The sequence below is a fragment of the Triticum dicoccoides genome, chromosome 2B, assembly GCF_002162155.2.
Source record: "Triticum dicoccoides isolate Atlit2015 ecotype Zavitan chromosome 2B, WEW_v2.0, whole genome shotgun sequence".
In the NCBI taxonomy this organism is placed as follows: Eukaryota; Viridiplantae; Streptophyta; class Magnoliopsida; order Poales; family Poaceae; genus Triticum; species Triticum dicoccoides.
This window is the reverse complement of record NC_041383.1, coordinates 14,240,672-14,255,593: the sequence shown is the minus strand read 5'-3', so window position 1 is coordinate 14,255,593 and position 14,922 is coordinate 14,240,672. Positions and strand designations below refer to the sequence as shown.

At 45.1% G+C, this 14,922-nt stretch overlaps 1 protein-coding gene across 1 annotated transcript; it reads left to right on the top strand.

Annotated features, from left to right (window-relative positions):
- Window positions 1–11,816: 11,816 nt before the first annotated feature.
- LOC119360225 (tyrosine N-monooxygenase-like) lies at window positions 11,817–13,527 on the top strand. The gene is made up of 2 exons (XM_037625958.1): window positions 11,817–12,770; window positions 12,898–13,527. The coding sequence occupies exons 1-2, from the start codon at window positions 11,817–11,819 to the stop codon at window positions 13,525–13,527; spliced, it is 1,584 nt and encodes a 527-aa protein (XP_037481855.1).
- The last annotated feature ends 1,395 nt before the right edge of the window (window positions 13,528–14,922 follow it).

Sequence of the window (14,922 nt, the reverse complement as noted above, 5' to 3'; positions counted from 1 at the left end):
CGGTAACCCCCCCGGTACTCCGGTATATATCCGATAACCCCCGGAACCATTCCGGTGTCCGAATATAGGCGTCTAATATATCAATCTTCATGTCTCTACCATTTCGAGACTCCTCGTCATGTCCGTGATCACATCCGGCACTCCGAACTATCTTCAGTACATCAAAACACATGAACTCATAATATAACTATCATCTAACTTTAAGCGTGCGAACCCTACGGGTTCGAGAACTATCTAGATATGACCGAGACATGTCTCTGGTCAATAACTAATAGCGGAACCTGGATGCTCATATTGGCTCCTACATATTCTACGAAGATCTTTATCGGTCAAACCGCATAACAACATACGTTGTTCCCTTTGTCATCGGTATGTTACTTGCCCGAGATTCGATCGTCGGTATCTCAATACCTAGTTCAATCTCATTTCCGGCAAGTCTCTTTACTCGTTACGTAATGCATCATCCCGCAACTAACTCATTAGCTACGGGTTCGACAATCGGTGTGACAAATCCTAATCTCGAAATACGTCAACCCAACAAGTACCTTCGGAGACACCTGTAGAGCACATTTATAATCACCCAGTTACGTTGTGACGTTTGGTAGCACACAAAGTGTTCCTCCGGTAAATGGGAGTTGCATAATCTCATAGTTATATGAACATGTATATGTCATGAAGAAAGCAATAGCAACATACTAAACGATCAAGTGCTAAGCTAGCAGAATGGGTCAATTCGATCACATCATTCTCCTAATGATGTCATCCCGTTAATCAAATGACAACTCATGTCTATGGTTAGGAAACTTAACCATCTTTGATTAACGAGCTAGTCAAGTAGAGGCATAATAGTGACACTATGTTTGTCTATGTATTCACACATGTATTATGTTTCCGGTTAATACAATTCTAGCATGAATAATAAACATTTGTCATGAAATAAGGAAATAAATAATAACTTCATTATTGCCTCTAGCGCATATTTCCTTCATCTATAGTCCTAATTTGTGATACAAACTGGGACTAAAGGAGTGTTGGCAGACTGGCGTAAGGTTGCATGATTAAGATTCACATCGCAGCCGTTAGTGTCTTCTGGTCCACATCGACGACTTCCCGACAATTTGTTTTCATTATAAGCTCTTGGGTTTAACCAAGTTTGCTCCACTGAGAGGGGGCCTAGAGGCGGCAACGAGCTTTGCTCACGGTGTGCTGACGGTGGATGCAAGAGGAAAAAATACTTTGGTAATGGATTTTTTTTATTTCTAGAAGGGTGTTCTCATAAGGGTATGTGCTACTTAATATATGACTTTTTGGCCTTTTTCGCGAAAAAAAAGATGCACACGGCCAACACCGGTTCCAAACAGACTTATTTATTTTCACTAGGACAATGTTTGTGCGTCGCAACGTGATATAAGTATTCTAGTTTATTAGGTTGTGATTTACTTACCCATATTAATTCTATTTTTAAAATAAATGTTTATCAAATCCTTCCCATGATTTATCTTATATTGTGATATGAAGTTTGGCAAGTTAATAAAGTGGAATTTGTTCAAAAGGTAAGTAAATTAAGATGATTATTTATCTTACGAGGAATGTTGGACGAAGGGGTGGTGGAAAAAAAGTGAAAGATGAAACTTTACATTCTTTTTAAGTAGTAGAGATAGATATTACCTGGTTAAACTTGGATTTGTGTTTGTATTGGTGATGTTTCTTTATCTGGAAAGCTGGATGAAATCCTAGTTTCTGAAAATTATCGATACCTTTTAACACCAAATAAAAATAATTCATTAAATTTAAAATAAAACCACGACATTTATTTTGGATTGGAGGGAGCAGTACATGTCTTCAGGGGACATGGCAATTCTCTTTTTTGGAAGTTGAAGTTGGGGACACGACAATTCTGAGACTGGAACTCACAACCAACCTTATTATTATTATTATTATTATTTTGCGGGGGACACAACCAACCTTAATTAGCTTGTCACGAACACTGGCCTGTCCTCCATGTCTATGTACGCATCATCATGTGGAGCCAAACAGCGTGTGTGTACGAGAAGAGAAGAGAAGAGTCAAGGCAACGAAACCCACACGATCCCACGCGCGTTGTCATTAAGACCATGTACGTACGTCCAAAAAACGAGCATGTTAATCATGTAGCATGTCATGTGGCTCATCGTTCGTGGATGAGAACGACCATAAGATTAGTCTCAAGGCGATTCGCTGTCCGTCGTATGTAACATGTCCATCATCAGTTGTGTAGGCGTAGTGCTGCAGACAGCGTGTGGGTTCGGAGAAAAGGGCCTCAGGATCTTAACGTAGTACGATCTGGACTGCTGCTCTGGCTCCAGAGCACCATAGTGAAGAGACAGATGACGGTACGAGCCTTCAGCGAACGGTCGACAAATGGAATTTCTCCTGGCTGTCCCGGATGCATCTGTCCTTGAACAATTTCAAATCTTTAAGAAATTTGTTTTTTCCAAGCCACCTATTAGCTCGCCTGTGCATTTTCTAATGTAGAGATGATGCTCAAAAGAAAATCACACAAAAAGATATAAAAAAGACAAATAGGCAAGTTACAACAGTTTTCAGCAATTAACAGCAACATGCACTTTTGCAACAGGGATTAAGATGTCAAGATGCACCCTAACATGAATTCAAAGAACACCAACATGTAGAACATGAAAAGCAGAACATGTGCATATCAAGTTATAGCAATCACAAGATGCATGCATGATGTTAACAATCAGCAGTTTCCAGCAGTTTATATCAGTTAGCAGTTTTGCAACGAATATTAAGGCATCATTATGAACAGTAACATGCATGCAAACTACTCCATCATGAAGAGCATCACGAGACAAACATTTTGACATATCATACACGCAAAACGGAGGAAGATGCACAAAGTTATGATCACCACAAAATGCATGAATGATACTTTTTTTTCTCGGGGACTTGGTCAAATTCGGGAAAATGAGCGTTATATGCTAAAAGACGTCCAGAGTGGAGAATAGGGCTGCTCACCATGGGCCTTGGCCCAGTAGCAGGAGGGGAGGCAGCTAGGCCTGGTGCGCGGTGGACCAAGTCCGCGGGGAGGCCCACGTGGCCGGCGCTAGTCGAGCTCCTCCCGACCACTCCTGGATCGGGGAAGGCAGGACGAGGCGGCGGCGCGACCGACGCTCCGGCGAAGGGAGGAGGTGGATGGCGAGGTAGGGAACGGCGGCGGGCAGCGGAGGCAGGGCGGCGGCGCCGACACGAGATCCGGCAGGGGCGGAGGAGCCCGTCATCCAGCGGCGGGCGGCGCTCCGGGCGGCGGCCAGAGGACGGGACGGCGGGCTCGGCGACCTGGCGGGTGGCGGGGCTGGAGCGCTCTCGGGCGGCGGCACTCGGGCGCGACTTGCGGGGAGCGGGGCACGTGGCTCAACCCAGATCGGGCCTGGGAGGGCTGGCGATGGGCTCAGGAGGGCCTGCGGTGGTGGGAGGCACGGGGGCGAGGTGGCGATGCCATGTGGCGACGGGGGATAGGCTACAGGGGTGCCGGGGCTGATGGGGCGCCTCCAGATTGGCCGAAAACGCGCCGGCGGCGGCACCAAGTTGCGACGGCGGGGTGGTTGCGCACGGAAACTGAGGAGGGAGGTGGCTGGGAGGTTAGGGGAGAGGGTTAGTGCTAGGTTTAGTGCAAAAATGGACTAGGAGGCATTTAAATATGAAAAGGGGCTAGGAGAGGGGTTTTGAGGCTGTTTCGGAGCAGTTCGATCGCCATCGGATGGTCCGGAGCGAAGGGGTAGTGTAGGTGGGCTAGGTGGGCTGTGTAGGATGCCTTGGGCTGAGAAGAGAGAGATGAAGTGCGGCCCGACAGCAGTTTCGAAGACCGAAATGTCCGACGAATATACCGACTATATTGCGTCTATATGTTTAACGGTTGGGCTATCAAACGGACTCTGAATGCGACCAAACTTGACAGGCGGTCTACCTACACTATAATAAGACAGCACGCCAACTTTCATCCTATTTCGAAAATATTTTTTTGCCACTTATAAAATAATATTTTGGAAATGCCGCGGGCGCATGTGAGTGTGAAAAGGCTCGAAACGGACAACGGAGAGAACTGGGAGGACCGGACGGATGCAAGTTTTGAAAAACATGCAGATGAGATGCAGATGATGACATGGCAAAGTGCAACACGCAAGCGGATGACATGGCAACGACGGCGAATAACTGGAAGACACCTGGCGCATCGGTCTCGGGGCGTTACAGCGGGCGGTGGACGCGGCGCAGTGGCTAGTTTGGCGTAGTTTTCATGTTTTCACTTTTTTTGTACAAATTTCAATGAAATTTTGCCGAGTTCGTACTAGATCGCCGAGTTTGCACAAGTTTGTACGTAATTTCGCCGAGCTGGCGCGATATTGGTGGTGACCTGGTGGGCGACGACTAGAAATGGAGTCGCCCCCACGCGCCAAACTTGCGCCGGTTCGCCCGCAGGCGGTTTTTTTTCGATGTCCTGGGGGGCCGAACGGCTGGAGATGCTCTAAGTTTTTGTTGTTTGTTTCTACTGTGAACTTTTTGTAAGTTATTGCTGGCAGTTTTTTCGTTTCATTAGTTTCACTTCATTTCATCAATGCAACAACAACAAAGACAGAAAGATAAATATATTGCTGAATTGCACAGGCAAAGGTTCTATAGTAATTACAGTTTTTGGCATAAACTGCAAACTAGTCTAAAGAATAAAATCATCGTTATCTGTTATCATGCATTTTTTGATTTTGTTGATTTAAAAAATCACTTTATGTGTTTTCCTTTGCAAGAATTTTGTTACTTATATATTTCTTTATGCCTGATGAGCTGCCACATGTTCTGCTGCTCGATCTAGTCAATGTTGTATTATTAATTCCTAATCCGATCATGCAGCCATGTTAACACAAAATAAAAAATAATACATGTCTCTGCTGAGGTCTGAGACTAGAACTCGCAGCCACCTTATTTGAGAAATAACTCCAGTTGAGTGTTTGGAGGTAGCAAAGCTCAAGTTTTGTTCGTTTTATGGCCTTATTTGACTTCCATTAACTGTTAAAGTATGTAGATTCAAAGTTTATAAATCATATACATATATGTATATCAAAAAGTACTTTTGAAATGTAATATGGTATTATAATAATTAGATATAATTAGTACCAATAATTTTGCTGGCATGATCTAGTTGATGGTGGATTTATTAATTCATGTTCACCACTTGCCGACATGGAGAAGGGACAGTCATGAAATTTTGCTACACTTAATTTTCACACTACTCTTGCCGGTTCCATAACGAAAGTTCTCATGTTCGATATTGACATGGTGTCCTAAGTTACACTATATACCATCATGCTATCCCGGACCCGTAGTTTTTCAATAAAGGGCACCTCTATTGACTCATAATATGGCATTTAGTAGATTCACGCACACTGAGTACATACCCAGTCTCTCACTAATAGAAAACAGACCTTTTGTCCGCCCCTTCAGTCTAGGTTTGATTTCGGCGCGGGACTAATGTGATCATAGTCCCGGTTCCAACGGCTAGGACCGGCCGGGGGCACGGGCATCACTAGTCCCGGTTTGTTTGTTAACTATAGTCCCGGTTTGTTATACAAACCGGGACTAAAGGAGTTATGGAAGGCTGGTGTCAGGCTGCATGATTAAGATTCACATCGCAGCCGTTAGTGTCTTCTGGTCCACATCGACGACTTCCCGACAATTGGTTTTAATTATAAACTCCTGGGTTTAACCAAGTTTGCTCCACTGAGAGGGGGCCTAGAGGCCGCAACGAGCTTTGCTGACTGTGTGCTGACGGTGGATGCAAGAGGAAAAATACTTTGGTAATGGATTTTTTTTATTTCTGGAAGGGTGTTTTCATAAGGTTATGTGCTACTTAATATATGACTTTTTGGGCTTTTTCGCACAAAAAGAAATGCACACGGCCAACACCCGGTTCCAAACAGACTTATTTATTTTCACTAGGACAATGCCAGTGCGTCGCGACGTGATATAAGTATTCTAGTTTATTAGGTTGTGATTTACTTACCCATATTAATGCTATTTTTAAAATAAATGTCTATCAAATCCTTCCCGTGATTTATTTATATTTTGATATGAACTTTGGCAAGTAAATAAAGTGGAATTTGTTCAAAAGGTAAGTAAATTAAGATGATTATTTATCTTACGAGGAAGGTTGGACGAAGAGGTGGTGGGAAAAAAGTGAAAGATGAAACTTTACATTCTTTTTAAGTAGTAGAGATAGAGATTACTTGGTTAAACTTGGATTTGTGTTTGTATTGGTGATGTTTCATTATCTGGAAAGCTGGATGAAATCCTAGTTTCTGAAAATTATCGACACCTTTCAACACCAAATAAAAATAATTCATTAAATTTAAAATAAAACCACAACATTTATTTTGGATCGGAGGGAGTAGTACATGTCTTCAGGGGACAGGACAATTCTTTTTTTTTGGAAGTTGAAGTTGGGGACATGACAATTTTGAGACTGGGACTCACAACCAACCTTATTATTATTATTATTATTATTATTATTATTATTATTATTATTATTATTATTATTATTATTATTATTATTATTTTGCGGGGGACACAACCAACCTTAATTAGTTTGTCACGAACACTGGCCTGTCCTACATGTCTATGCACGTATCATCTTATGGTGCCAAACAGCGTGTGCGTACGAGACGAGAAGAGAAGAGTCAAGGCAACAAAACCCACACGATCCCACGCGCGTTGTCATTAAGACCATGTACGTACGTCCGAAAAACGAGCAAGTTAATCATGTAGCATGTCATGTGGCTGGGCGGTCGTGGATTCGCTGTCCGTCGTATGTAACCTGTCCATCATCAGTTGTGTAGGCATAGTGCTGCAGACAGCATGTGGGTTCGGAGAGAAGGGCCCCAGGACCTTAACGTAGTACGATCTGGACTGCTGCTTTGGCTCCAGAGCAGGACAGTGAAGAGACAGACGACGGCGACCACAGTACGAGCCTTTAGCGAACGGTCGACAAATGGAATTTATCTTGGTTGTCCCGGATGCATCTGCCCTTGAACAATTTCAAATCTTTAAGAAAAAGTATTTTTTTCCAAGCCACCTATTAGTTCGCCTGTGCATTTTCTAATGTAGAGCCCGGGAGTGTTGGTCTCTCTTTTGTTGTCTACATAAACTTAAAAAGTAAATCATACTATGCAGCCTTATCTTTTAGGAACATAATGTTTTCTAATACTTTCTGTTGGGTTGAAGAAGACACACTAACACGAGCACACACTGGACACACGAACACAGAGAGTTGTGTGGCAACGACACTTCTGCCTTTCTCTTGTTCTTTTTTCACAACACAACTGGTTACAAGTCCTTTAGTAGAGATGCACACGTACTGCTGCTACTGATCCGCTATTTGCTCTCCACTAGCCGGTAGCTATGGCTACAAGTAACAACCTCTCTTGGCAGGGCCACGCTATTGGGACGCACCATCCTCTCTAGCTGATTACCTGGTCCACATCTGTGCCACACTAACAACCATGAGCTCAGTCACACGCAATGGCACACGTACGTGTATGCTACTCAATGGATGCCCGCACACGCAACCACTCCACTATCTCAGCTAAGGACTAACCCAACTAACTAAACACACTTCGCTTGCATAAGCACACGTGCTCACATCTCTCCGTGCACATACTACCGCAGCCTCACTTTATGCAACTCAACTACACGCAGGAAACAAACTAATGCGACGAAATAAACATGATGAATACCTAGACAACAAGGTTATCTCTAACAATTACCCTCTTAACCTTGTTGTTGTTTATTCGAACACCTCCATGTCGACCTTCAAAGCAGCGCCGGCTCGTCAGCGGCGGTCGCGGTGGTGAGATGGGCCTGCTCCTTCCTTGGCGCCGTGCAATCCCTCGAGAAATGCACGTAGTCTTGTCAATTGTAGCAGCTAACCTTGCGGATGTCGAAGGTACTCTTCCTCTTGCCGGAGCCACGGCGGTTCTTTTGGCGAGCAAGCCACTCCTCCGTTAGGAGCAGCCGAGTGCCACCATCGCTGCTGCATGCCTTGTCCATGTCGAAGGTCCCCTCCACGGCCAAGAAACGGCCCGTGATCTCTTCAATCGTCAAGGTCTTGAGGTTGAGTAGCGACTGGATGGAGTTTGCGAGCTGCCGGTAGCGCTGCGGCACACAATGGAGAAACTCGAGCACCGCCTTGTGCTCAGTGATGCCGTCGCCGAGGGCCTCGAGGTCGTTGACGATGCGATTGAGGCGGACAGCATACTCCTCCATTTTCTCTCCATCCTTGAACCGGAGATTCTCGAACTCCGATCGACGCGTCTGCGCCCGGGCTTCATCGACGACCTTGGACCCTACCCTCAAATTCTTCAGGCGTTCTAAGCCTCCTTCGCCGAGTCCTTCGCTGCCAAGGAGCATAACATCTCCGGTAGAACAACCTGGAGGATGATCCCCAAGCTTCACGATCGTCGCAGTAGTCGATGAGGGCGCCATGCTCGACCACCTCCCACGAGCCTTGCGCCTGTAGCCTCAATCGCATGACGAGTGTCCACTTGGTGTAGTTTGTTCGGGTCAGCGGGGGGAGCTGCACCATCGAAAGGTCTGCCGGACAACGCGCATGACGACGCGAAGCTCGCCGCTACCGTCGGTGAGCCACGCCTTCGGTGCAGTCACCGGCTGCACCGGCTTCCCGTTGGCCAGCTCCGCCACCTTGGACGCATCATCTCCCAGGTTGCCGGCCATCACCAGGACGGATCAAACCTTAACTCTGATACCAAATGTTGGGTTTCCCAGGACACACACCCACACCCACATGCTGACAGAGCCCCATTTTCCTGCCCGGGCAACAACGTCCTCATTTCCATGTATTCCCATACACATAGATCATTCAGTGATACAAACAGTTTGTAATGAAATGTCGTAAAGAAATCAACAATAAGTAATTCAAATTAAAAATGCATAGTTAATTCAAACGTAAATATTATTAAGAGGATAAAGTTCAAATAGAAAACTAATGGTTTCCTACATGAATCCACATATGCTTCACGAGATCATCGAGTAGTTGCACATGCGCTTATTAGTGTCGAAGTTATTGATGCATCTATGAAAGTTGACCACATGCTCTTGATCTTCTTTTAAGAGGCAAACATGTACCTTGGGCCTATAAAATATTAGAGGTATGGCGAGCATCGTCAGCCTCATCCTTTACATTATGTTAAGCATGATCATACAACAAGCCATCATCTTCCATAGTATCTGAAGTTCCCATATATTTGCAGCTCCACGACAATATCCAAACGAAGTTGGAGCACTCGAAATGCCCATCGCAAAGTCTCTTTAACAACGGAGATCGTTGAAGCATGTTGATATCATCGTGAGACCCTGGCATATGCCAAATCTGTAAGTGATGTGGCGTGGCTTCTAGTCCGCATGCCACTAGTACAATTTTTTCTCAAAGAGTACATACTTTTTTTTGGCGGGATCAATAAACAAACTTTAGCTATGTGACGCTCACTCTAGAAGGTGGAGGTCCGACTGTTCGACAGTACTATAAGAGAAGTGGTAATTGGATTCCGATTCTTTGTCCTTAAATCACGTATCACACGAGCTATGCATGGATGTCAATTAGCGAGCAATATGCATGTGTAATAACTAGTCAACCAATGGTTTGAGCGTTGGTCACTCACCGACATCTCCCGCATGCTCATGGAAGCACAGTACTGGGACTAGCATGAGCCGTTGCCTGCAGCTAGTGCGTGTGTGGATGAGAATAGATCCGGACAGTGAACGTACGGGTCGACGGACACCCCCAGAAACCTGGCCAGCCTCAGTCCAAGATTCCAAAGACTGAACTGGCATCGGGACCAAGAGAAGGCAACCAGGAGCCGGCGCCTCGATTGGCTCCCGTGCGTAACACATTTTAGTGATGATACTTTCAGGAGTTTACTTCTGTCAGGTTCTGTTAGCCCGTGTTCTTCATAATTTCTCTAACGTTTAGAGCATCTACAGCACGATACAACAAATCTGGCCCCTCAAACATTCGCGAACATGCTATGGTGCATCCGCAATAGTGGCCGGTCAGAACTCAAATTAAAGTTTTCACAACCGGATACCTCAATTACCAATTCTTAAATCCATACTTTTTTTGCGGAAAAAAATCCATGCCCGTTAAACCTAAACTTAAGCGGAGCTTGTCTGGCTCCGCCGTGCCGATGTCCGGTGAATGACTATGCCCCTTGGACTGTTGGTGCGGCCGCCCACGAGGTAGAGTAGGACATGGGACATGCACCGGTTCACGGGACTCGAGACGCCGCCGTCTCCCATGCCCTACACTTCCTCGTCTGAGGCCGTCGCTGGCCGAAGTGAGATCGATGATGGATCCGTCGTGGTCGGAGACCGACACGTCCACCACGACGCGATTGCGGTGCCCATGGCCACCTATATCGGCACCGGAGAGCGTGACTTCGCCTCATTGACGTCCGCGATGAGGGTTGCCGCAGCCTGCCGCGCCCTCTGCCTTGCATGGCGTGCACGCCACACCATGCCTCCGACGCGGACGGTCCACGAAAGGCCTCGTCGTCGGCGCGCCAATGAAGGGGCTACACCTCTAAGGTGTTCGGACGCCAGACGGAGTGCACCGCCTCTGGCGAGGCAGCAGGTACACAACTCGTGTCGGATCCAAGCACCATTTGGACGGATGCTATGGATTCCTAGATCGAGTTTGACTGCTGTCGGGCGTTCTCATCGCGGGCGTGATGGAGCGCAATGCGGACGACCATCTGCTCCTCCTCCGGTCTGACTGCGATGATGTCCCAGTTCGTAGATCGGGTGAAAAAGGATTCAGATCCGTCTCCGTCATGCCAAAGAAGGCTGGAGATCGCCGGAAGTCAGATTGGGGCGGAGGGGAGGGAAGTGGAGCGGCTAGGGTTTGGTCCGATAAACGGATGAGGACGAATATATGTGGGATTGGGATGGGCTAGCGTGGGCCTCCCTATATCCGCCCTAGATTAGGGTTGGATGTGTAGGATGCCAGTCAGTCCGCTTGTTTAGAGCCGGTATGAAGGGCCCGACTGGGTCTTTTTTCTCTAAGTGGTCAGTGACCGTGTTGTCCGCGTGGATGTTTGAGACCGGTATGAGGTGTCCAGCTGTAGACGCTCTTACTTCTGATGTTGAAACTTTGTAATATAATTGGTTGTGTGCATCAATCAATACAGAGGCTTGAAAATTGTAAATCTTTATATGCCCGTGACACTCTGAAATGAGAAGGGTTTATATAAAACTTCCAAGGATCGTTCTGACCAGAGTCTGGCAAAGTCTGAATGAAGGAAAGGCTCCATGTGAGCTAGCTCATCAAAGGCCTTCTCTGACCATGCCAATTGGAAGAGCTCATGGAGATGAGCAAGTGAAGAACGTCTCTAATTGAGTGGCCTAACATTCACTTAATTTGCTCTCTATCAATTTGTCTAACCAAAAGAAGGTGAACTCTCCAGAATGCATTGAACATACATGACGCATGAACCTTTTTCATTTTTTGCGAATACATGACGCACTTGTCAAGTGGCCACGTGGGGTAATGAATGAAGTCTCTAACTGATAAAACAATTATATGTACGTCAAGGATGCTGGGCTCCCCGGCTGTCCTATAAATATCGTAGATCTAACCTACTTAGATGCACCAAGCAAGACTGTCTTCAAGCACAAGCCTTGAAACATCTGTCGATCTGTTCCACAAATTGCCTTCTATCCTACTCCACATAACATCCTGACCAGCTCATCCAAAGATGACTCTTGGTACTCTTGTTATCATGGTGATCTTGCTGATGTATTTTGTCTTGAAGAATAAAAGAGTGCTATTGTCCCAGCAGCAACAGGGGCGACGAGGCAGGCTGCCCCCGGGGCCTGCAGCGCTGCTCATCATCGGTAACATGCATCGGGTGATTCTGAGCAAGCCGGCGGTATTCCGATGGATCCATGGCCTGCTCAAGGAGATGAACACAGACATCATGTGCCTGCGTCTAGGAGTTACTCATGTCATTGTTGTGACATGTCCACAGATAGCCTCTGAGGTACTAAGAAAAAATGATGAAGTTTTTGCCTCCCGTCCCACCACCTTCGCCTCGGGCATATTCAGCTTAGGGTACAAGGGCTCCATCTTCTCACCACACGGAGACCAGTGGAAGAAGATGAGACGTGTTCTCACTGTTGAGATCCTCACCTCGTCCATGGAGCGAAAGCTCCACCACCTCCGGAAAGAGGAGTACGACCACCTTGTGAGGTACATTAATAAAACTCATTGCAGCGACATGGCATGTCAAGGCAACACTGTCAACGTCCGTCATGTAACCCAACACTTTGTTGGTAACATGATAAGAAGGCTTGTGTTCAGTAAAAGATACTTCAGTGACCTACCATCTTCATCCACTAGTGGGCCTGGACATGATGAGGTGGCACATGTTGCCGCTCTCTTCACAGCCTTGAACCATCTCTACAGCTTTTGTGTGTCCGACTACTTCCCTGCCCTCATAGGCCTCGACCTGGATGGCCATGAAAAGGTTTCCAAGGATGCCATGCAAACAATCAACCAGTTGCATGATCCTATTATAGAGGAGCGGATGTGTGAAAGGTCATTCACTCTTGAGAAAGGGCCCCGAGACTTTTTGGACATCCTGGTTCATCTTAAAGATGCAGAGGGAAACCCAATGCTTTCTCTAGAAGACATTAGAGCACAAACAGCGGTTAGTATGTCATCTTAACCTCAATAAAAAGTTCATTCATTGTTCTTCGATCCATTTTATCCGTGTATTGACCTTTTCTGTTGCATTATACTGATTACTTTATTTATTCTCAAATATATGGATGTAGGAAATGATGTTTGCCGCAGTCGATAACCCATCTAATGCGGTTGAGTGGGCACTCGCTGAGATGATGAACATGCCAGAGATCATGCAAAAAGCAACCGAGGAACTCGATGCCGTCATCGGTAAAGATAGACTGGTGCAAGAGTCTGACATTCCTCAGCTAAACTATCTCAAATCGTGCATCTGGGAGGCCTTCCGTTTGCACCCATACCATGCTCTTAACGTACCCCATGTCGCCATGGCGGACACAACTATTGCTGGCCACATCATCCCCAAGGATAGCCACATACTTTTAAGCCGGCTTGGACTTGGCCGCAATCCCAAGATCTGGACTGAACCACTGGAGTTTCAGCCTGAGAGGCATTTGAACACTATGAATGTATTGCTCACTGATCTAGGCCTACGTTTCATTTCATTTAGCAGTGGGAGGAGGGGTTGTCCTGTGATTTCACTTGGTACCTCTATGACAATGATGTTGTTCGCAAGGATGTTGCAGGGATTCACTTGGACAAAGCTTCCCGGCGTTAAGAGTATCAGTCTGCAAGAAGGCAATGCGGGCCTTGCACTAGGTGAACCCCTTGTTCTGCAAGCTACACCGCGGTTGGCTGCACATCTCTATATACGATCCAATTAAATAGATTTAATACGTGTTTTCTTATTTATGTATCAATAAAATGTATCTGGAACTAGTGTATGTTACATGTTTCTGGCGCTATACGTTCGGTTCTCTTGTAATGTTATGACACTGCATGTGCGTAGAAACAAAGAAGCAATCGATGGTTGCATCACTAATGTAATGTGTGTACTTATCATTATGTAAAACAAAACCTTTGTGTTTTCCATCATGGTGTACCATGCAAATAATCCTTGGAATTGCACAAAAATTTTATGTTTATGTTGTATATATGCCTGGCTGTACAATTGTGTGCCCAGCTTTGACCCCGTCTTACCATTATGTCATTCATGCATTAATATGTTCTGTATTGCCAACTTGTTGTTCTATGAACTATGTTTTTTTATTCTATTAACTAGGGTTTCTTTTGTTGTGAGAAAGCTTTTCTTCTGAGATATAAAAGCTGTATCACGATGCATTTTAGTAGAAAGAAATTAGTACATAATTATTAATGAACCTGGAAGGTGCCCCATCGCCGAAAAGGCAAAAAAATGCTCATCCTAATCATGATCAAGGCCCGGTTCATTTTCCCTATGAAACAATCAAAATTCTGAAGAACTAGACAACGACAGATTTTGCTTAATAATGAAGTGAAACAGGTTGTCCACAGAGATGTCTTTGTGCTTGAAAACAAGTGAGGATTCTTAGTTTGGAAGCAATTTTCTATTTTCCATATGTTTAATGGGTTGAATTTCGCAAGATAGTGTATTATCTGGCTAGTGGTTATTGTTCATAATGCTACGAGTAAGTTCTTATTGTTTGCTTTCTACTGTCAGCTTTTTCGCAAGTTATTGCTTTAGGTTTTTCATTTCAATAATTGCACTTCATTTCGTCTGAGTGACAACAACGACAGAAAGATAAATATATTGCTTAATTGCACAGGCAAAGTTTTTTGAATGGTCACGGGGGAGAGGAGATCCCTCCCCACCTGAATATATTGCTCAAAAAGTTGCCAAAGCCAAGAGTCACCCCTTAACCTTTGGCCGTGCAATCCCTTATAAACGGGATTGCACATGCAAAGTTGCTATAGTAATTACACTTTTTGGCATAAAACTCCAAATTAGTCTAAGAACAGAATTGTCGGTATCCACGGGCGTTCATGGAAGAGACTATGTACCCGTCGCATAGATCATATCATACATCATACAAGTTGCATCCAAGTAAGGAGTTCTATATCTACTATTACAAAAGAAAAAACAAATTAAATGAATTTTAAGTTGACATTATAATAGGAGGAGATAGAGTTTTGTGGCAATCTGCTCTTTCTTCTTTGAGGTTGCATAATATTCATTGCTTTACTAACTAGGAATTTTTTTTAAAACTGATTGTTCCTAAAGTTTTACAGTTTTTTCATAA

Bases quoted from the DNA above. Each gene is read 5' to 3' on its own strand.
- LOC119360225 (XM_037625958.1), top strand. From the start codon at position 11,817: ATGACTCTTGGTACTCTTGTTATCATGGTGATCTTGCTGATGTATTTT. The intron at 12,771-12,897 runs GTTAGTATGTCA...ATATGGATGTAG, and splicing joins ACATTAGAGCACAAACAGCG to GAAATGATGTTTGCCGCAGT.